Here is a 24,572-nt window from a genome sequence, read left to right as displayed (position 1 = left end):
TTAGTTGCAGATTGATCCCTCCACCCATTGAAGCAGACAGGTTCCCTGTCATCAGCTGACTAGTGATGTCAGGTCTCGGCCACATTGCAACCTGGGAAAAATCTGAGACAACAGTAATTTTGTATGCTGGTAAAAATAAATATTGGAGTGAAAATCACAGAAGAATTGTGAGAAAACCGTCACACACAGGTACAGACACTTTATTATGAACTACACTAACTTTACAGCCCCTGTAGCATAGTCAAATAAAATAAAAATCCTGGAATACCCCTTTAATGGTGCAGCCAGATCATAGCTTGCAGTCAATAGGGCAATATTGATCTAAAAGGCAGGGAATATTTGGGAATTTTTAAAAAGCTTTAGTGATGTTTTTAGACTCGGGCAGTTTTTCAAAATTGCAGGTATGGCCGTTTGTTTCAGGAAATGTTGGCATAGACTCCACTGGAAGGAAGAAAAATGGCAAAAAAGGCGCAATGGTAATTTAATATTCGTGTATTTTTTTGGCAGGTTCTTTCTGTATCCATGACCACAGGATGGCAGCAACTAGCATGTGACCATGCTTTCTCTGTATTAGTGAATGCAGAATGGCAGTAACCCACATGCGGTCTGGCTCTCCCTGTATCCAGGACCACAGGACGGCAGTAACCAGCGTGCAGTCAGGCTCTCTCTGGATCAGTGCCCACAGGATGGCAGTAACCAGCACGTGGTCAGACTCTCTCTGGCTTAGTGACCACAGGACAGTAGTAACGAACAGGCGGTAAGTCTTTCTCTGTATCAGTGTTCACAGGATAATAGTAACCAGCAGGTGGTCATGCTCTCTCTTTATCAGTGACCACAGGATGGCAGTAATCAGCATGCAGTCAGTCTCTCTCTGTATCAGTGACCACTGGACGGCAGTAACCAGCAAGTGGTCAGTCTTTCTCTGTATCAGTGACCACAGGATGGCAGTAACCAGCCCGTGGTTAGTTTCTTTCTGCAGCAGTGACAACTGGATGTCAGTAACCAGCAAGTGGTCAGTCTTACTCTATATCAGTGACCACAGGACGGCAGTAACCAGCAGGAGGTCAGTCTCTCTCTGTATCAGTGACCACTGGATGGCAGAAACCAGCAAGCAGTTAATCTTTCTCTTTATCAGTGACCACAGGACGGCAGTAACCAGCAGGCGGTCAGTCTTACTCTATATCAGTGACCACAGGACGGCAGTAACCAGCAGGAGGTCAGTCTCTCTCTGTATCAGTGACCACTGGATGGCAGAAACCAGCAAGCAGTTAATCTTTCTCTTTATCAGTGACCACAGGACGGCAGTAACCAGCAGGCGGTCAGTATTACTCTATATCAGTGACCACAGGACGGCAGTAACCAGCAGGAGGTCAGTCTCTCTCTGTATCAGTGACCACTGGATGGCAGAAACCAGCAAGCAGTTAATCTTTCTCTTTATCAGTGACCACAGGACGGCAGTAACCAGCAGGCGGTCAGTCTTACTCTATATCAGTGACCACAGGACGGCAGTAACCAGCAGGAGGTCAGTCTCTCTCTGTATCAGTGACCACTGGATGGCAGAAACCAGCAAGCAGTTAATCTTTCTCTTTATCAGTGACCACAGGACGGCAGTAACCAGCAGGCGGTCAGTCTTACTCTATATCAGTGACCACAGGACGGCAGTAACCAGCAGGAGGTCAGTCTCTCTCTGTATCAGTGACCACTGGATGGCAGAAACCAGCAAGCAGTTAATCTTTCTCTTTATCAGTGACCACAGGACGGCAGTAACCAGCAGGCAGCCAGTCTCTCTCTGTCTCAGTGACCACAGGATGTAGTAACCAGCAGGTGGTCAGTCTCTCTCTGTCTCAGTGACCACAGGACTGCAGTAACCAGCAGGTGGTCAGTCTCTCTCTGTCTCAGTGACCACAGGATGTCAGTAACCAGCAGGTGGTCAGTCTCTCTCTGTCTCAGTGACCACAGGATGTCAGTAACCAGCATGCGGTCAGGCTCTCTTCTGCACTAAGCTTATTTCTTATAATGTCTCCCGAGAGAGCCGTAGATTTTGAAGCTCTTATCGCCGTCTTTCCATCTGTGTCTTGAGGAATCCTGCGGCCGGGGTGATGGTTCTCAAGGATCCATAACAGAAATTCACAAATTGGCATTTCCTCTCGAAAGCCTTTTGCAAGATTTTAATCTCCCAGAAGAGAAGTCGACATTATTGCGTGACGGGGAGAAATGTGTCTTGTGCTCAGTTATTGCCTTTTACAGGGCAGATTATCATCGGGGAACGGCCAGGTGGAAAACCATGGAGCGGCGAATCTTCTGTGTGGCTCCTGATGTAACAAAATGTATCGGATCCAAACTGTAACAAATAATAACTGTAACATTTACAAATAGAATTAAGGAAATGTATCAGTTCCAACTGTAACAATTAATAACTGTAAATATTTACAAACAGAATTAACAAAATGTATCAGATTCAACTGTAACAAATGATAACTGTAAATATTTACAAATAGAATTATCAAAATGTATCAGTTCCAACTGTAACAATTAATAACTGTAAATATTTACAAATAGAATTATCAAAATGTATCAGATCCAACCGTAACAATTAATAACTAAATATTTATAAATTGAAGGAACAAAATGAATCAGATCCAACTGTAACAATTAATAAATGTACTATTTACAAATAGAAGAAACAAAATATTTATCTGCATGAGGAGACAACAGTATTTCCCATCCAGGGTGCCTCCAGCAGTGGCAAAACTACAACTCCCAGCATGCCCAGACAGCTGTAGGCCAGTGTTTCCTGACCAGTGTGCCTCCAGCTGTTGCAAAATTACAACTCCCATCCTTTGGCTGTCCGGGCATGCTGAAAGTTGTAGTTTTGCACTGATCTAAGTAGAAGGACTATGGATACAATGTAACAAATGTATAATAGAGAATGTAACTAAATGTTTCAGTATAAATGTGAAAAAACAACTACTGGGGCAAATATTGTCTAGATTATCCTATGAGTCAGTGTTTCCCAACCAGTGTGCCTCCAGCTGTTGCAAAACTATAACTCCCAGCATGCCAGGACAGCCTTTGGGCCGTGTTTCCCATCCAGTGCACCTCCAGCTGTTGCAAAACTACAACTCTCAGTATGCCCGGACAGCCTTTGGCTGTCCGGGCACGCTGGGAGTTGTAGTTTTGCAACCACTGGAGACACACTGGTTGAGAAACACTTTGCTCCGAACAGACACAACTTTTTTTTGGCACAAAAATCTTCCTCCTTGATGGAGTTTTTGTGGCATTTTATTTCCAAAGAAAATAGTGTCCATTAGTATTGGCTGTTTTTTATTTTATTTAGCGTCTTGCTGCTCCCTGTTTTAATAAGTCATGGGATTTTTGTGTCATGTGATTTCCATTAAATCCTTTCATGAATTGAAGGGGGAAAAAAACGACCCAAAAAAAAAAAAAAAAACATTATCCATACACATGTGGCTTTTTTTCTGGCGTTTTTTTTTTTTTTTTTAATTCTTTTATGGGAGAAAAAAAACATCACAATGTCTTGGAAAAAAAACGAGAAACGCTATAACCAAAACATTGAGCCTGAAATCTCAACTAAAGGGTGAAAAAAACTTCAAGAATATAACCACCATGTAGGTCTGGAGTTTCATCTTTCCCTATTGACGCCCAGATAACATTTACCCCCAGCCTTTTTGGCCCCAAAAATTGCATTGCTGCAATCGTGTTTTTTATATTTTTTTTTTTAATTGTTTTTGGGGGGGTATTCTTTAAGAAAAATGTGTGTATAATAGTGTATAATTCTCTGTTCATGTTGTAACAGCTCCATCTATTGGCCGTTTGTATATACTGTAGATCTGCACACTAGAAGTGTTTTGAGCCATTTCAGCTTCCATAGCCTGTAGCCAATGAATTCTGATGACATCATCAGCTCAGTCCATAGTAGCCATTTCCTAATTTTACAGCCGATGATGATCCAGAGGTAACCACACGGCCAGTAGGATCCTGAGCCATCCCCTCTATCCAAGCTCATGGTAGCATTGTATATGTTCCCACAACTATCTGACATTATAGTGTGCATCTCTATCTGTCATTGAGATACCATAGCATGCTCCTAGTGTGTAATGTGATTTGAAATTAGAACCTTGACGCAGAAGATGAGCAATTCTCTCAGAATTTGTTTTGGGAGGAATTACTCAAATTGGCCACCAAACTTGTTTTGGAGGTGACGGTGGATTTGGAATCAGTTCTACGCCCAAATGTAAATGGGGTACTCCACAGGATTTTTTTTTTCTTTAAATCAACTGATGCCAGAAAGTTATACAGATTTGTAAATTACTTCTATTTAAAAATCTTAATCCTTCCAGTACTTATCAGCTGCTGTATGCTCCACAGGAAGTTGTGTAGTTCTCTTCTGTCTGACCACAGTGCTCTCTGCTGACATCTCTGTCCATGTCAGGAACTGTCCAGAGCAGGAGCAAATCCCCATAGCAAACCTCTCCTGCTCCGGACAGTTGCTGAGACAGACAGAGGTGTCAGCAGAGAGCACTGTGGTCAGACAGAAAGGAAACTAAAATAAAAAAGAAGTTCCTGTGTAGTATACAGCAGCTGATAAATACTGGAAGGATTAAGATTTTTAAACAGAAGTAATTTACAAATCTGTTTAACTTTCTGGCACCAATTGAGAGCTGTTCTGGGGTCTTTTCGGTGCTCCCATAGGAATGAATGGAGCGCGTTACGGCTACAGCAATCGCTCCTCACTGAGTGCCGGGTCCCATTCCGGTGATCACGGGGGCCCCAGTGGTCGGACCCCCCACGTTCAGCTACTTATCCCCTACCCTGTGGATAGGGGATAAGTTATTTTCCATCAAGGATCATGGTGCATCCAGGGCAGGAGAGGTTTGTTCTGGGGATTTGCTCCTGCTCTGGACAGTTCCTGACATGGACAGAGGTGGCAGCAGAGAGCACTGTGGTCAGACTGGAAAGAACTACACAACTTCCTGTGGAGCATACAGCAGCTGATAGGTACTGGAAGGGTTTAGATTTTTACATAGAAATAATTTAATTAATCTGTAGAACTTTATGGCACCAGTTCATTTAAAAACTTTTTTTTCTCTCTCCGGTGTACCCCTTTAAATCCATATTTATAAATTTTTTATTTAGCTTTTTACAGCGATCAGGAATTGCAGGATAAATAAAGATAGATAAAGAAATAAAATTATTAAGTTTAATAGTGTGGACATTTCTTCAGGGCAGTGTTGCGATACCTATGGGTCTCCAGCTGTTGCAAAACTACATCTCCCAGCATGCCCTGAAAGTCTGCTGTCAAGGCATGATGGGAGTTGTAGTTCTGCAACAGCTGGTGACCCGCAGGTCCATAAGACACATCCCACCTTCAAAATGATAAATATTACACATTCTGGTTCTGCTCTATTCCCAGCCACTATAAATGGGTTACTGTCCCTTTAAATAGTCGCTGACTTTATGATACATTGAATCGCTCCCATTTGATGTCAGTGACGGATCGTATCTGTTTATCAATAAAAGGTTTTTTTTTTCTCCCACAAAGGGCCTTGAATTATCATAAACGGTGCCGAACACGCAGATACAGTAATAAATTGCGGCGATACAAATCTCTGATAACATTTCACCTTGAATACTGAATAGAACGGAAAAAAAGTGATTGGCAACTTAATAAAGGCTTCGGGAGCGTTTCAATTATGAGGAAGCGCGGCGGCGGCGGAGAATTTGGTTAACTTGTCCTAAACTTATATATTTAATATCCCCCACGGGGCATCAGAACGACAGTGTCTGGAGTGGAAGGTATGGCGCCATTTATAAGACAAGGTAAACGTATACCTGTAAAGCATCAGCTCGCGGCGAATAACCGGACGGGGGCGCGGAAAAATGAGCACATGCGTAATTGATAGAGATGGGTATGAGGGGGCGGGTGCGGAATGGGTCACTTGTGCATTAATACTTAGAATTTGCATAGTGAGCGTTTTAAGGAAATTAAATATGATTCGCGGTAAGTGATCGCAGCAGAGATAAATAATATCAGAAAACACCCCATAAAAACAGGAGCCTTTACCCACTTGTTAAAACTGGGGAAAAAGAGGTAAAGAAAAAAGGGGCATTCTGGGTAAAAGTGGCACTCTGATGTCAGGAAAAATAAATAAAAAAATTATGCTGCAGATGCATAAAGCATACTGTAGCTTACCTTACCCATCAGAATTAATTAGCAAGAAACCTGCAGTATTCATTACCTGTCTGCTCCCCTGCCTGTAACATTGTTCAGCACAAGGCAGTATGCTATACCCACACCTCATTCTTCACTAAATGTCCCAATAAAGATATATATTGTATATGTGTATATGACAGGGAGATGGTGATGTAGCTGTAGGATCTGGTGAGAAGTGATGACATCACTCAGGGGGTGGGGCTAAAGCTTAGAGACCAAGTTCCAAGCACGCCTACTGAGACAGCTGGCAATGATGCATCATCTCAGAAGAGAGGAAGGAGTTGGGGGGCTGATGAGGCAACATGACACTGACAATGAGAGGACTACCCAACTTCCTGTCAGGAGAGAAGGAGAGGCTGGAGAGCTTCTGAGACAACACCACACAGACAATGAGAGGACTACCCAACTTCCTATCAGGAGAGAGGGAGAGTCTGGGGAGCTTCTGAGACAACACCACACAGACAATGAGAGGACTACCCAACTTCCTGTCAGGAGAGAGGGAGAGGCTGGAGAGCTTCTGAGACAACACCACACAGACAATGAGAGGACTACCCAACTTCCTGTCAGGAGAGGCTGGAGAGCTTCTGAGACAACACCACACAGACAATGAGAGGACTGCACAACTTTCTATCAGGAGAGAGGGAGGAGATGGGGAACGGCTGGAACAACATTACACTGACAATGGGACGACTACCCAACTTCCTGTCAGGAGAGAGGGAGGAACCAAAAATTGCTGAGACAACATCACACTGACAATGAAAGGACTATACAACTTCCGGTCTGGTGAGAGGCAGAAGCTGGAAGCTGCTGAGACAAAATCTCCCTGACAATGAGAAGTGAACTTCTTATACAATAGTGTTCTCCTCATGGTAATATCTGCACATAGTTTGAACTGACCCCAAATAACTTATGAGTCTAATTAATATACCTGAGTGACCTCCAGCACCAGCAGCCTAATTAGATGACCAGGTGCAGTGATCAGACTCCACCCCCTCTCTCTACAAAGACAGAGAAATTATGGGAAATGTAGGCAGCATTAGGAAATCATTTTAGTGATGGAATTGCAATTAGAATGACTGAAAACCCCCATGCCTGCGACATGAACTAAAACAGGTAAGCACAAGGCATACACAAGAACCTAGACATTATTATCTAATAATAGTATATGCTGGAATACACTGTATAAGAAAAAATACATTTCCTGGAGTGCTTATTTTTGCAACAGCTGGAGGCCCACTGGTTGGAGAACACTGCCTTATAGTGTTATCACGCAGCATTTCTGACTTCTGGCAGAAACCACAAAACTGCTGAGTTCTAGATAAGATTTAGACCTCGGATACTTTGATTTTACTTCTTTAAATGTGAAGAACCATGATGGGTTGTGATGACGGTCCTGACAGATTTCAGCTCTGAGGTCCCGGCTGACAGCTCAGTACAGAGGAGCGGGGGAGAGGATCTTTCTTCTTGCAGTCACTGTCATGTATGATCAGGGTCCTGCGCTCGCTCCTGTCCTCTCTACACCTGTCGCCCACCGCTGCCTCTCATCTCTGGCCTCCTCTCTGAGGCTTGGGAGGCGTATTATCTCCAACCAACTTCAGCTCCGAGCAGCGATAATTACAGCTCAACCTGCGCAGCGCTGATCCCTGCCCCCGAGCTCGGACCGTTCAGATCACACCGCAGCTCGGACCGCTCAGATCACACCGCAGCTCGGACCGCTCAGATCACACCGCAGCTCGGACCCCTCAGATCACACCGCAGCTCGGACCACTCAGATCACACCGCAGCTCGGACCACTCAGATCACACCGCAGCTCGGACCACTTAGATCACACCGCAGCTCGGACCACTCAGATCACACCGCAGCTCGGACCCCTCAGATCACACCGCAGCTCGGACCCCTCAGATCACACCGCAGCTCGGACCGCTCAGATCACACCGCAGCTCGGACCGCTCAGATCATACCGCCGCTCGGACCGCTCAGATCACACCGCCGCTCGGACCGCGCAGATCACACCCCAGCTCGGACCGTTCAGATGACACCGCAGCTCGGACCGCTCAGATGACACCGCAGCTCGGACCGCTCAGATGACACCGCAGCTCGGACCGCTCAGATGACACCGCCGCTCGGACCGCTCAGATCACACCGCAGCTCGGACCGCTCAGATGACACCGCAGCTCGGACCGCTCAGATCACACCGCCGCTCGGACCGCTCAGATCACACCGCAGCTCGGACCGCTCAGATCACACCGCAGCTCGGACCGCTCAGATCACACCGCAGCTCGGACCGCTCAGATCACACCGCAGCTCGGACCCCTCAGATCACACCGCAGCTCGGACCCCTCAGATCACACCGCAGCTCGGACCCCTCAGATCACGCCGCAGCTCGGACCCCTCAGATCATGCCGCAGCTTGGACCACCCAGATCACACCGCCGCTCTGACCATTCAGATCACACCGCAGCTCGGACCGCTCAGATCACACCGCAGCTCGGACCGCTCAGATCACACCGCAGCTCGGACCCCTCAGATCACACCGCAGCTCGGACCACTCAGATCACACCGCTACTCGGAGCGCTCAGATCACACCGCAGCTCAGACCGCTCAGATCACACCGCAGCTCGGACCCCTCAGATCACACCACAGCTCGGACCCCTCAGATCACACCGCCGCTCAGACCGCTCAGATCCCACCGCCACTTGGACCGCTCAGATCACACCGCCGCTCAGACCGCTCAGATCACACCGCCGCTCAGACCGCTCAGATCACACCGCCGCTCAGATCACACCGCCGCTCGGACCGCTCAGAACACATCGCCGCTCAGACCAAATTGCCGCTTGGACCACTCAGAACACATCGCCGCTCGGACCGCTCAGATCCCACCACCACTCGGACCGCTCAGATCACACTGCTGACTATCCTTCATATAAGAAATGGATAGACATGAGGCTATCCTTCATATAAGAAATGGATAGACATGAGGCTATCCTTCATATAAGAAATGGATAGACATGAGGCTATCCTTCATATAAGATAGAGATAGGTATAAGGCTATCCTTCATATAAGATAGGGATAGGTATAAGGCTATCCTTCATATAAGATAGGGATAGGTATAAGGCTATCCTTCATATAAGAAAGGTATAGGTATGAGGCTATCCTTCATATAAGATAGGGATAGGGCTGGCTTTTGTTAATTGACACGATTTATGCGATGGCAAAACTATACAGAGCCCATCTGCATTAAAAGCTTTAGCTGAAAGCATGGGCAGCAGCCAAAAAAAGGGGTCCACAAGCCATAGTCTATAGGAGAAAGGGGAACATGAGCAACAGTCTATGTTAGAGAGGGGGGTCATGAGCAGCAGTCTATGTTAGAGAGAGGGGTCATGAGCAGCAGTCTATGTTAGAGAGGGGGGTCATGAGCAACAGTCTATGTTAGAGAGGGGGGTCATGAGCAAGAGTCTATGCTAGTGAGGGGGTCATGAGCAGCAGTCTATGTTAGAGAGGGGGGTCATGAGCAGCAGTCTATGTTAGAGAGGGGGGTCATGAGCAGCAGTCTATGTTAGAGAGGGGGTCATGAGCAGCAGTCTATGTTAGAGAGGGGGGTCATGAGCAGCAGTCTATGTTAGAGAGGGGGGTCATGAGCAGCAGTCTATGTTAGAGAGGGGGCTCATGAGCAAGAGTCTATGCTAGTGAGGAGGTCATGAGCAGCAGTCTATGTTAGAGAGGGGGTCATGAGCAGCAGTCAATGTTAGAGAGGGGGTCATGAGCAGCAGTCTATGTTAGAGAGGGGGTCATGAGCAGCAGAATATATGAGAGAGGGGGTCATGAGCAGCAGTCTATGCTAGAGAGGGGGGTCATGATCAGCAGTCTATGCTAGAGAGGGGGGTCATGATCAGCAGTCTATGTTAGAGAGGGGGGTCATGAGCAGCAGTCTATGTTAGAAAGAGGGTCATGAGCAACAGTCTATGTTAGAGAGGGGGGTCATGAGCAGCAGTCTATGTTAGAGAGGGGGGTCATGAGCAGCAGTCTATGTTAGAGAGGGGGGCATGAGAGGAAGTCTATGAAATAGAGGGGGCCATAAACAACAGTCTATGTGACATGGAGGGGGGTAAAGTTGCAGAGGTGATCAGCCAAATATGCCTTAGTATAGTCTGCAGTCTATACTAAGTCGTCATGGCGGTCTGGCCCAGATGAAGAAGGAAAATGAAGAGAATATCTACAGTCACAGAAGACGTCCCCTGTGAGTCACGGCATGTAATAGTTATTTCGTTATTTTGTATTCTATTATACTGTTCCTGTCAGTGGGACACTGGGGGGTAACCCCATAGCCAGTCCAGGAAAAGACTGATACTGATGTCTTAGTGGTTGCAGTCTTACTTGGTCATGTTATCTGAAGGGGCCCTTGTGTCACATGGTCAGCACAGGTATTTATGACATATAACCTAGATATCGGCAACGTGTAAAGGATGGGATTTCCTCCAGACTTCTTTCATTACTGAGAAGGCCCCATACACACCAAGCTGCAATGTCCTGTGTGATCTGACTCCTCTCTATCATAGTCAGCAGAAAGTTTTACAGCAGCTCCTCTGTGGGATCAGTCCTCATGGGCCTTCATGAAAGTGGAACTGACGGCTCACCCCAGCTGAGCACTCACACCTGCGCACGGACTGGCCGGTAGTGCTCCCGGTTCAAACCGCAGTATAAAGAAGCAAAATATCCAGCGTGGTGTGCAGTAAATCAGGAACTTTTATTGAAGATCACATGGATAGCACAGATAACACCAACGCATTTCGGGTCAGGCTGGACCCTTAGTCATGGCATCATGGTCCAGCCTGACCCAAAACGCGTTATCTGTGTTATCTGTGCTATCCATGTGATCTTCAATAAAAGTTCCTGATTTACTGCACACCGCGCTGGATATTTTTCTTCTTTCATGGGCCTTCATCTCCACATATCAATGAGCCTTGGCCCCCATCACCCTGTTCCTGAGTGTCCTTCCTTGCCTCCCAGTCCCTCTTCCTGAGTGTCCTTTGGCCCCTGATCCTCATGATCCACTAACCGGTTAATCTTCCTTGGCCCCCATAACCCTGCAACTAATTGTCCTTATTTGAACCCAATGACCTTGTACCAGGTTGTCTTTCCTTGGCCCCCATGACCCTGTTTGTCCACCTTGGCCCCTATGACCTGTTTGTCCATCCTTGGCCCCAATGACCCTGTTTGTCCATCTTTGGCCCCCATGACCCTGTTTGTCCAACCTTGGCCCCCATGACCTTGTTTGTCCACCTTGGCCCCTATGACCCTGTTTGTCCATCCTTGGCCCCCATGACCCTGTTTGTCCATCTTTGGCCCCCATGACCCTGTTTGTCCATCCTTGGCCCCTATGACCCTGTTTGTCCATCCTTGGCCCCCATGACCCTGTTTGTACATCCTTGGCCCCCATGACCCTGTCCCCGGTCACCTGCTGCCCCCTCCCCTCGGATACCTTTGGTTGGTACTAACCACTACATCCCGGGAAAATGTTTTAATGTTTTGGCCGATGGGTCATCTAGGAGGAGAGCGGCGGATCCCGGTGTAAATATTCTTCTCCTCTCCTAGTAAATGAGATGCCGTCTTCTGTCAATTTCATGGTTTTATGGGTCATGCACCAATTTTAATGAAAATCTACTAATAACTATGCAGAGACATGAAATGTTGATGCTTCCTAAAAGTGTCGCAATTACTCCAAGAGAACGGCAATTACCGGGATTCACTAAAAACCTAATCCGCTGCCCCAAAAATCTTTTCCGCAGCTTTGGCAAATAAATATTATCACTTTCTGATTTAGCTCGCACTCAATATTTTATGAGTCTGCATATGTTTTATTGCACAAAGTGAGGCGGCTTTCTTGTATACCGCTATATGCCGCAAATGAGACAAAGTAAGATGAAAAGGGAGAAACTGATACAATGTAACAAACTCCAGCTGAGCCATAAATCCCCATCCCACAGGAAAATAGCTTCCTGCTCTTAATAGAATGGGACCAATTTAAAGGCAAAGAAATTTTGACAATTTTATGGGATCTAATTTATTTCTATTATGTGGCGGTGAGGAAATAGTAAGCGGATAATTTATAAAGCTGAGGGGAAGGCGCGGGGATATCGATGCAGCGTGATCTATGGCGCAGCCTTCCTCCTCTCCGGCCGAGGATAACAACCTCTACTCCAAACTGATTGGGATATGATGTCACTAAATACCAAGGAGATTATAATCTGGGAGAATATTAGGGAACCGAGAGCAGGATCCTGATATAGAGCGGGGTCTGCAACCAGTCCAGCTGCTGAAGAACTACAGCTCCCAGCATATTGTGTACTTGATAGGCTTCTCTAGTTCCCGTGAGAGGAGAAGAAAGTAATGCAGCACTATGGAGGGCGAGGACGTGTTATATTGTGTTATATTGTGTTTCTGGCGCAGTCATTGCAGATTAAGTTCTCTTTGCTGTGTGCTACAACTACCAGCATTCTCCAAAATGTGTACAAACATTACATTACTGATCCTGTACTGATCCTGAGTTATATCTTGTATTATACTCCAGAGCTGCACTCACTATTTTGCTGGTGAGGTCACTGTATACATACATTACATTACTTATCCTGTACTGATCCTGAGTTATATCCTGTATTATACCCTAGAGCTGTACTCACTATTCTGCTGGTGAGGTCACTGTGTACTTACATTACATTACTTATCCTGTACTGATCCTGAGTTATATCTTGTATTATACTCCAGAGCTGCACTCACTATTCTGCTGGTGAGGTCACTGTGTACTTACATTACATTACTTATCCTGTACTGATCCTGAGTTATATCCTGTATTATACCCTAGAGCTGTACTCACTATTCTGCTGGTGAGGTCACTGTGTACTTACATTACATTACTTATCCTGTACTGATCCTGAGTTATATCTTGCATTATACTCCAGAGCTGCACTCACTATTCTGCTGGTGAGGTCACTGTGTACATACATTACATTACTTATCCTGTACTGATCCTGAGTTATATCCTGTATTATACTCCAGAGCTGTACTCACTATTCTGCTGGTGAGATCACTGTGTGCATACATTACATTACTTATCCTGTACTGATCCTGAGTTATATCCTGTATTATACTCCAGAGCTGTACTCACTATTCTGCTGGTGAGGTCACTGTGTACATACATTACATTACTTATCCTGTACTGATCCTGAGTTATATCCTGTATTATACCCCTGAGCTGTACTCACTATTCTGCTGGTGAGGTCACTGTGTACATACATTACATTACTTATCCTGTACTGATCCTGAGTTATATCCTGTATTATACTCCAGCGCTGTACTCACTATTCTGCTGGTGAGGTCACTGTGTACATACATTACATTACTTATCCTGTACTGATCCTGAGTTATATCCTGTATTATACTCCAGCGCTGCACTCTGGGTAATTTCTATATTGCTTGGTCTCCATAGCAGTCACATGGTTACCTCTTGCTTGTAGTCACATGATGAAAGCATGTAAGGGTGCGTCTGTTTTTTATACTTGCGCTTTCACACTACAGTCAATCTGGACAAGCAGAGTGGCAGTGTAAACATGGTGAAGTAATGTACGATCTTTGACACGTTGATGTTTTCCGGCTTCCTCAGTCCTATAGACGATGTCGTTTACATTTCTCTTTCACCTGCTCAGTCATTTATTAGTGCAGACTTCACTGTCGGCTGCGTTCACTGGCCGGAGCGGCGCTTCCATTCCCAACTTTATTGACTTCAAACAGAATTGAAGTGACGGAGTGATTTTGGCGCTCCTTGTCAGAACAAGCTGAATATACAGATTCTTCCTGTCGGGTGTCATGTCTGCCACGACGCCTGACTTCCCCCACACCTCTCCGCTTCACTTACGTTTAATGAAGCCATCTTCAAACGCGGCTCCATCCTGTACAGGGCGCAATTCATTTACAGACGTGAAATATTCAGTGTCATGTATATTTCATTAATGTGACATATTTAATACGGACGATGAAGGATTTCGGAAACGCGGCTGATGCACTTAATAAATATTTTCAGCGTTTAACTTAAGTCAGTCGCAGAGTTTTAATAAAGCCATCGCAGTTTTAATCTTATGCGGGATTAAGAAGACGGGAACAGGAGACACTCTTATTCCCTACCCAAAGGATGGGGGATAAGATGTCCGATTGCGGGGTTCCCGCCATGCCACACCTTCCTTGTGACTTTACGTCATGCCCCCTCCCATAGAAATGAATGGAGGCGGCGTGGCGAGAAGATGTATTGTGGCGTCACGTCACCATCCCAGGAGCAGCACACGGCCAGAGGCGTGACGTCGCGCCTCACCTCCCCTCCTGACCCCACAATTAGACATCTTATCCCATATCATTTGGATAGGGGATAAGATGTCTAAGCCCAGAATAGCTCTTTAACTTTCCAGGATAAGCTGCCCTGTGTGTACATGAGGAGCTGCCCATATCTATATATGAGGAGCTTTATATCTAATTTTCTATTGTCCCTGAGCTGCTCCCCTATGTCTCCATAGCACATCCTCAGAAACAGCAGCATCAGCATGGAGGACATTATAATGAAGTACTGTGCAGTGTAATCTGCCAATCCAGCACTGGTAAGAGGTATAACACTTACTAGAGCTTTCAGCAGCATCTCTGTGTCTCTGTCTCTCTGCAGATTGGCCCCCTCCCCCTCCCCTCTCCATAGACTTCTACTGGCAGCTGTGAACAGATACAGTGAAACCTCTAACGAAGAGAACCCATTTGAGAAGACCTCCCCCTTCTAGACCGCTTTTTTATGTGACCATTTTTTCTTCTATTGCAGTCCATGTTAGCTGCCCCTCTATAAAAAGACCACCCTGTTATTTGACCAGAAAACACTTTTTGATTTGGGTAATATGTAAAATAAAGTATGTAATTTCTATGAATTTGTATATTATTATACGTATGTCAAATACTTGTAAAAAAAAAAAAAAGTCATGCATGGGGCCAGGAATAAGAGGGGGATCCATGATGAGTACTAGGAATAAGATTGGAACACAGAATAAGGTGTGAAGTCATGCATGGGATCAAGAATAAGATGGGGAGCCATACTGGAGACCAGGGATAACAGTGGGCATAACTAGGGGATCCATCCTTGGGTAAGGATTGGGATTGGAAACATGTTGGGGACTAGGAATTAGCTTCTGTAGGCAAGGAATTAGAAGGCGAGCCATTCTGGGGACTGAGATGGAGGGCAATGCAGGGAATCAATCAAAATGAAATAGGGAGCCATGTTGGGGTATAGAAATAAGAAGATAATTATACTGGGGAACAGAAATTATATTAAGCACTATGCTTAGAATTAGAATGAGATGAAGAGCCCTGCTGTAGAAGAGGAATGATGTAGGAAGCCAAACTGAGGACTAGGAACAAGATGGGGGGGGGGGGGCATGTTGGGAATCAGAAACAAGAATGGGTCCATTCTAGGGACTAGAAGTTATAGGGGAACCTATGGTGGACTGGGAAGTAGATGGGGGCCATGCTGATGACTAGGAATGAGATGGGGCCATGCTGATGACTAGGAATGAGATGGGGGGCCATAATGAGGACTAGAAATGAGATGGGGGGCCATGCTGAGGACTAGGAATGAATGGGGGCCATGTTGAGGTCTAGGTATGAGATGTGGGGCCATGCTGAGGACTAGGAATGAGATGGGGGGTTATGCTTTGGACTAGGAATGAGATGGGTACTATGCTGAGGACTAGGAATGAGATGGAGGCCATGCTGAGGACTAGGTATGAGATGTGGGGCCATGCTAAGGATTAGGAATGAGATGGGGGTTATGCTTTGGACTAGGAATGAGATGGGTACTATGCTGAGGACTAGGAATGAGATGGGGTGGCCATGCTGAGGACTAGGAATGAGATGGGGGCCATGTAGAGGACTAGGAATGAGATGGGGGTCATGCTGTACTGTGGACTAGGAATGAGATGGGGGCCATGCTGAGGACTAGGAATTAGATGGGGGCCATGCTAGGTACTAGGAGTGAGATGGGGGCGATGCCAGGGAAAAGAATGAGATAGGGGCCATGCTGTGGGCTGAGAATGAGATGGGGGCCATGCTGAGGACTAGGAATGAGATGGAGGCCATGCTAAGGACTAGGAATGAGATGGGGGCCATGCTAAGGACTAGGAATGAGATGGGGGGCCATGCTAAGGACTAGGAATGAGATGGGGGTCATTCTGTGGATTATGAATGAGATGGGACCATGCTAAAGACTAGGAATGAGATGGGGCCATGCTAAGGACTAGGAATGAGATGGGGCTCATTCTGTGGATTATGAATGAGATGGGACCATGCTGAAGACTTGGAATGAGATGGGGCCATGCTAAGGACTAGAAATGAGATGGGGGTCATTCTGTGGATTATGAATGAGATGGGGCCATGCTAAGGACTAGGAATGAGATGGGGGTCATTCTGTGGATTATGAATGAGATGGGACCATGCTGAAGACTAGGAATGAGATGGGGCCATGCTAAGGATTAGGAATGAGATGGGGGTTATGCTTTGGACTAGGAATGAGATGGGTACTATGCTGAGGACTAGGAATGAGATGGAGGCCATGCTGAGGACTAGGAATGAGATGGGGTGGCCATGCTGAGGACTAGGAATGAGATGGGGGCCATTTTGAGGACTAGGAATGAGATGGGGGTCATGCTGTACTGTGGACTAGGAATGAGATGGGGGCCATGCTGAGGACTAGGAATTAGATGGGGGCAATGCTAGGTACTAGGAGTGAGATGGGGGCGATGCTAGGGAATAGGAATGAGATAGGGGCCATGCTGTGGGCTGAGAATGAGATGGAGGCCATGCTGAGGACTAGGAATGAGATGGAGGCCATGCTAAGGACTAGGAATGAGATGGGGGCCATGCTAAGGACTAGGAATGAGATGGAGGCCATGCTAAGGACTAGGAATGAGATGGGGGGCCACGCTAAGGACTAGGAATGAGATGGGGGGCCATGCTAAGGACTAGGAATGAGATGGGGGGCCATGCTAAGGACTAGAAATGAGATGGGGGTCATTCTGTGGATTATGAATGAGATGGGGGGCCATGCTAAGGACTAGGAATGAGATGAGGGTCATTCTGTTGATTATGAATGAGATGGGACCATGCTGAAGACTAGGAATGAGATGGGGCCATGCTAAGGACTAGGAATGAGATGGGGGTCATTCTGTGGATTATGAATGAGATGGGGCCATGCTAAGGACTAGGAATGAGATGGGGCCATGCTAAGGACTAGGAATGAGATGGGGGTCATTCTGTGGATTATGAATGAGCTGGGGGCATGCTAGGTACTAGGAATGAGATGGTTTTGCTGTACAGGTTTAGTGACAATTTAACGCCCACATTCTATACATTTTGTTTATTTAAAAGGACCGACCCCAGAACAGATCACTTTGATGCGATAGTCTTTGCTCAGCTATTCCACGCACGCTCAGCTCCACCGCATGATAGAATTGTTATTATTAGAAGAAGGTGCGGAGAAAGCCATATGCGTTTCTTACAGACATTGACAGCTGCGCGATTCGTGAGGGGGCACATACTTTTCCTTTCTCTGTAAGCGGCGTCTGCCCATCTCCTTAGTGAAATCCTATTTAAGAGGCCGATCTTGCCCGTTTTCTGGAGTGGGGGAGAGGGGGGGGTTGTGGGTAATTAGGCGCATCACTCACCTTGGCGGTTAGATTTTCTTCACCTGTCTCTTCGGACTCCATTTTGAAACTGCGATTTTGACGTTCGGAAAATCATCAGAGGGAAAAACCTGGGAAATCGCGGATGCTTTGTCAGCACAGATTAAACCTAGAAGAAAAGGATCGCTGACCCAGAAAGTGGAGCGCGGCGGGCGAGAGAACGGAAAGTGACAGCTACAGAGACGTACGGAAAATATTCTCCCGTCTAAAGAAAATGGGGGGGATAAAATCTCTGCAGGGAGGGGGCGCCAGAGAGCGGGGTCAATTAACACTTCAGTTGCTGTTGGCGATCAGATCTAGGATTTCGTGCAGTAATTCTCTCTGGCGTCGCCGCTGACAAGGTGTCTCCTCCGGTTAAGCCTCAAGTGAATTGTGTGACGACATACAGTTGTGAACGTCACGAGGACCCGCACGAGGACCCACACAAGGACCCGCATGAGGACCTGCACCCGCCCAGGGCTCTCTAATACACTGGACACAATCTTGATGGACATTAAGTGGACGCGATCTCGACGGACAAAATGTGGGCATCCACATAAATCCACAAAATGTTCAGGAAGTTTGTAAAAAAAAAAAAAAAAGTTACCTAAAGGGGTACTCTCCTCATACAGGTGTGCGGGGGCCCTCACCTCCGACCTCCCTGTATGTTAGAGCATGCAACACTGATGGGGAGAATATCGCTTTATCTATCCGCTCATCCTCAGTTACACATATTCTATACATCTCTTCATTCTGTACAGGCACCGTGTGCAGTCTCTTCCTCCTGTGCAGTCACTGTGTGCAGTCTCTTCCTCCTGTGCAGTCACTGTGTGCAGTCTCTTCCTCCTGTGCAGTCACTGTGTACAGTCGCTTCCTCCTGAGCAGTCACTGTGTGCAGTCTCTTCCTCCTGTGCAGTCACTGTGTGCAGTCTCTTCCTCCTGTGCAGTCACTGTGTGCAGTCTCTTCCTCCTGTGCAGTCACTGTGTGCAGTCTTTTCCTCCTGTGCTGTCACTGTGTGCAATCTCTTCCTCCTGTGCAGTCACTGTGTGCAGTCTCTTCCTCCTGTGCAGTCACTGTGCACAGTCTCTTCCTCCTGTGCAGTCACTGTGTGCAGTCTCTTCCTCCTGTGCTGTCACTGTGTGCAATCTCTTCCTCCTGTGCTGTCACTGTGTGCAGTCTCTTCCTCCTGTGCAGTCACTGTGTGCAGTCTCTTCCTCCTGTGCAGTCACTGTGCACAGTCTCTTCCTCCTATGTAGGCACTGTGTGCAGTCTCTTCCTCCTGTGCAGTCACTGTGTGCAGTCTCTTCCTCCTGTGCAGTCACTGTGTGCAGTCTTTTCCTCCTATGCAGGCACTGTGTACAGTCTCTTCCTCCTGTGCAGTCACTGTGTGCAATCTCTTCCTCCTGTGCAGTCACTGTGCACAGTCTCTTCCTCCTATGTAGGCACTGTGTGCAGTCTCTTCCTCCTGTGTAGTGAGCTCGAATATTGGAAATGTGAATTTTTACCGCGAATATCGGCACTTCACGACAAATATTTACAACATAGCGCTATATATTCATAATGATAAATATATTTTTTTTCTTCACAGTACAGAGCACAACAATGACGTGTACTGTGTAAAAAAAAAAAGTGATGATCCCTCCCTGAGTCCAGCTTGTGGTCCAAAGAAGGCTCCTATATTATTTACTGTGTGAGTCGGTGTGGAGCGCGAATATTTTGTATATGCGAATATGCAAATATTCGCAAATATTGGCACTTCCAGAGGACACTGATCCCTCCCTTCTTTTAGCTTTAGATAGAGTAGGTTTAGCAGAGAGGTTCTATTGTAGGGTATAGTGTTAGTTAGGTGAAAGATATAATCGTGCATGCGCACTATATGAATTTCATTACGATTTTCACATGGGAAAAAAAGTGAACGAAAAGTGAGTCTCTTCCTCCTATGCAGTCACTATGTGCAGTCTCTTGCCCCTGTACAGTCTCTGTGTGCAGTCTCTTCCTCCTGTGCAGTCACTGTGTGCGGTCTCTTTGTCCTGTGCAGTCACTGTGTGCAGTCTCTTGCCCTTGTACAGTCTCTGTGTGCAGTCTCTTCCTCCTGTGCAGTCACTGTGTGCAGTCTCTTTGTCCTGTGCAGTCACTGTGTGCAATCTCTTCCTCCTGTGCAGTCACTGTGTGCAGTCTCTTCCTCCTGTGCAGTCTCTGTGTGCAGTCTCTTCCTCCTGTGCAGTCACTGTGTGCAGTCTCTTCCTCCTGTGCAGTCACATCATTTTTGTCAGTGAAGCTGTTCCCATATGCAAAGTGCAGGAATGAGACCTCTGTACATTAGGGTTTAGTGAAACAACTACAACTTCCAAAACAATGTGTTTGCTTTAGTATAACTTGGATTGTTACAGCTTTTCAGCCAGAAAAAAAATGGATATTTGGTAATTGTCCCTTGAACTGTTGCAAAATAGTTATACTGGGACACTAAAGGGGCATTTGGCAGCAGTATGCACAGTATTGGTGGTAGAAGTGGGATGGGCAGCAAACTTGTGATCCGCCAGGTACCTCCCCTGCAGGGTATTTGCAGTATTACATGGAGGCCATTTAGATGAAGGATTGTCCATGAAATACAGGGATGCTCCAATCTACAAGAACAGAAGCGATTTGTCACATCTGGGCAGGGAAGGAGTGCTGCCCTGATCTCACCCACTCCCTCTGACCCTGCCTACTTGCCTATCCGCCCTAAATAGCGGATCGACAACCACGGTGACTGTCCCTTCCAAAATAAGTGTTGGAAGTCACCGTAAACAAAATAAATTACAAAAACAGACACAGGTCGGGATACATTCAGGAAGCACTCAAACTAACAGAAATAATACTAAGAAACACACACAATATGTCAAAGTCAACTATCCGAGTCTGTACCAGGAAATGTCAAAGGTGCAGGAGAAAGGTCAGAATGCCAAGAAGTCAGGATTACACATAGCTACAAACGCTAGCTACTGGGGAAACTCTTTCACAGGCGAGGTCTGAAATCACATAGCAGGTTTAAATAGGCAGCTACACAGGTGAACTAAACAAGGTCAGCTGACCAGCCCAGATATAGGCATAGCCACAGCAACCAGGTAAACAAAAGGCTCTCAGAACCGATTAACCCTACAGGTTCTGACAATATAATAGTCCTACAGGGTGGATCTCCATGCTGGCTTTTGAGCAGAGGACCCCTTTATAATGTCCATATATGTTATATGGATGGAGGTGGTCACAATGTGCCCAATACTAGTCATGGTCCCCCAGGTCCTCAGAGGATCCCCCCATAGCAGACTTAGTGTTCTCAGTAGCAGGACGTTCACCTTCTTCACGCTCCACAACTCACCAGTAATATGAGGCGACGTGTTATCCCTTTAAAGAGGTGCTCCGGGGGAAAACAATTTTTTTTTAAATCAACTAGTGCAAGAAACTTAAACAGATGTGTAAATTACTTCTATGTAAAAAATCTTTCAGTACTTATCTGAAAGTACTTATCAGCTGCTGTATACAACACAGGAAGTTGTGTAGTTCTTTCCAGTCTAACCACAGTGCTCTCTGCTGACACCTCTGTCCATATCAGGAACTGACCGGAGCAGGAGAGGTTTGCTATGGGGATTTGCTTCTACTCTGGACAGTTCCTGACATGGACAGAGGTGGCAGCAGAGAGCACTGTGGTCAGACTGGAAAGAACTACACAACTTCCTGTGGAGCATACAGCAGCTGATAACTACTATAAGGGTTAATATTTTTAAATAGAAGTAATTTACAAATCTGTATAACTTTCTGGCACCAGTTGATTTGAAAACAGAGTACCCCTTTAAGAGGATTAGTGATAGATCTGAAATCTAATCCAACTGGGGAAGTGATGGGTTGAGGTTAAGAACTTTAAAGGGGTTCTCCGGCGCTTAGACATCTTATCCTCTATCCAAAGGATAGGGGATAAGATGCCTGATCGCGGGAGTCCCGCCGCTGGGCACCCCCATGATCATGCATGCGGCACCCCGTTTGTAATCAGTCCCCGGAGCGTGTTCGCTCTGGGTCTGATTACCGGCGACTACAGGGCGGGCGGCGTGTGACTTCACGCCTCTGCCCCCATGTGATGTCACGCTCCGCCCCTCAATGCAAGTCTATGGGAGAGGGTGTGACAGCTATCGTGTCACACGCCGCCCGCCCTGTAGTCGCCGGTAATCAGACCCAGAGTGAACACGTTCCGGGGACTGATTACAAACGGGGTGCTGCATGCATGATCACGGGGGTGCCCAGCGGCGGGACTCCCGCGATCAGGCATCTTATCACCTATCCTTTGGATAGGGGATAAGATGTCTAAGCAACGGAGTACCCCTTTAATGACATGTAGCAGAGCTGAAAGGGTTCTGTGATACAATGAGATACGATAAACATCTGTGAGGACTCTGTCACCGCTTCTCCTGCCAGGACGCGTTTCTCCAGGACTCGTCCGGCCAATAACCATTTCTAAAAACAAGCGCAGTGATCCCTGCTGGCAGCGAACCGCTGCCAGACACATTATCGTCTAAACCTCCTGGATTTCCAGCTCTAAGACGGGCGAGGTAAACTGGAACCCGCTGCAACGTCCCGCAGATCTGGGTGGAGGTAAATTCACCAAACCACAAAAGCCGCGCACAGGGAAGACGGCGTGCCAAGGCGGGATGCTGGCTGCCCAGCCTACAATGGTCCTGCTGCTCTGACAATGCGCAGAATTACCTGACCAGATGGATTCCGCAACTCTTGGATTGTTTCGCCCACAGCAGATGATACTGGACTGATACATTTTTACCCTGCACCGATACATTGTAACAAGCTTCAGAATAGGACGATGTGTTTAGCTCACGGAGGATTTTCTAGGCTGCATACAATTGTAGCGAATCTACATCCGCAACAGGGATAATGGACGTCTACATCACCTTCTTCTCCTTCTATGGCAGTGGTCTCCAAACTGTGGACCTCCAGATGTTGCAAAACTACAACTTCCAGTAGCCCCGGACAGCCGTCGGCATGATTGGAGGGGGTCGGGTGTGACATCATGACCACTGCTGCAGGAACCCGCTGTTTGTTTAGAACTCCGGGTACATATGGGAGATCACAGGGGGCCCCAGCAGCGGGACCCCAGGATCAGACATCTTATCCCCTATTCTTTGGATAGGGGATAAGATGTCTAGCAGCAGAGTACCCCTTTAAGTAAAGTTGTTTAACAGAACCCTGGGGTGCAGAGGTCTCATTCCTGCACTTTCCAAAAATTGACAAAAGTTGGTTGGGTTCACAGAGAAAATCAGGTTACTACACCGACCCAGTCATGTGACATAATAGCTAAAGGACTACAACTCCCAGCAGATCAGATACAAAACTGCTGCGTGTACTACAATCCTTGTCAATTTCCACATGAAAGCGCACACATGTCTGGTCCCAATTCTCTTCTGTATGACCGAAGCTGAATATGTTTTTTGGCGCCACCGTGGCCTGATGGTTTGCGGCTCGTCTTCCTGATCTTCCGAGGTGGCGTGATACTTTGCGTCTCATCTTTGCTGATTTTCCGAGGTGGTGCGATACTTCTCATCTTCGCTGATCTTCCAAGGTGGCGCGATACTTCTCGTCTTCGCTGATTTTATGAGGTGGCGCGATACTTCTCGTCTTCGCTGATCTTCCAAGGTGGCGCGATACTTCTCGTCTTCACTGTTCTTCCGAGGTGGCGCAATACTTCTCGTGTTCGCTGATCTTCCGAGATGGTGTGATACTTCTCGTCTTCGCTGATCTGGCGTGATACTTCTCGTCTTCGCTGATCTTCTGAGGTGGCGTGATACTTCTCGTCTTCACTGTTCTTCCGAGGTGGCGCAATACTTCTCATCTTCGCTGATCTTCCGAGACGGTGTGATACTTCTCATCTTCGCTGATCTTTGTAGGTGGCGGGATACTTCTCATCTTCGCTGATCTTCTGAGATGGTGTGATACATCTCATCTTCGCTGATCTTCCGAGGTGGCGCGATACTTCTCGTCTTCGCTGATTTTATCAGGTGGCGTGATACTTCTCGTCTTCGCTGATCTTCCGAGGTGGCGCAATACTTCTCGTCTTTGCTGATTTTATGAGGTGGCTTGATACTTCTCGTCTTCGCTGATTTTATGAGGTGGCGCGATACTTCTTGTCTTCACTGATCTTCGTAGGTGGCGCGATATTTCTCGTCTTTGCTGATTTTATGAGGTGGCGCGATACTTCTCATCTTCGCTGACCTTTCTCACTTGTTTTCCTTGTGCGACGGTTTGGAAAGCTTCATTTGTTTCCTACAAAATGACTTTATTTCGGAGGCGTGCAGTAAAGCAGGAAAGCGGCGCTGACTCTGGTAAAAGTGACACTTTACAACACTCCGCCATATGGTCGTAACAAAACTGCTGCTTCGGAGCAATTTACCCACATAAAACTGTCGGAAAAGGGAGCGTTCTGTATCTGCGGGTGACTGTCCCGGAACATGAGATGGCGGCATCTTCTTTACATACTGACCCCACCCTGACCTACGCATGCTGGTGGTTTGTTGCAATGTGTCAGTGTAGGAACAGTTATCAGCCAGGGGGTGAGGACAACTGT

General features: G+C 46.8%; 1 protein-coding gene across 1 annotated transcript; it reads left to right on the top strand.

Moving 5' to 3' along the window:
• Positions 1-839: 839 nt before the first annotated feature.
• LOC130283474 (uncharacterized) lies at positions 840-1,814 on the top strand. The gene is made up of 2 exons (XM_056533062.1): positions 840-1,063; positions 1,136-1,814. Exons 1-2 carry the CDS (start codon positions 840-842, stop codon positions 1,812-1,814), a joined length of 903 nt encoding a protein of 300 aa, XP_056389037.1.
• The last annotated feature ends 22,758 nt before the right edge of the window (positions 1,815-24,572 follow it).

Source organism: Hyla sarda, chromosome 7 (genome assembly GCF_029499605.1).
Source record: "Hyla sarda isolate aHylSar1 chromosome 7, aHylSar1.hap1, whole genome shotgun sequence".
NCBI classification, from domain to species: Eukaryota; Metazoa; Chordata; class Amphibia; order Anura; family Hylidae; genus Hyla; species Hyla sarda.
The sequence above is the reverse complement of the archived record's forward strand: the minus strand, read 5'-3'. Positions and strand labels throughout refer to the sequence as shown.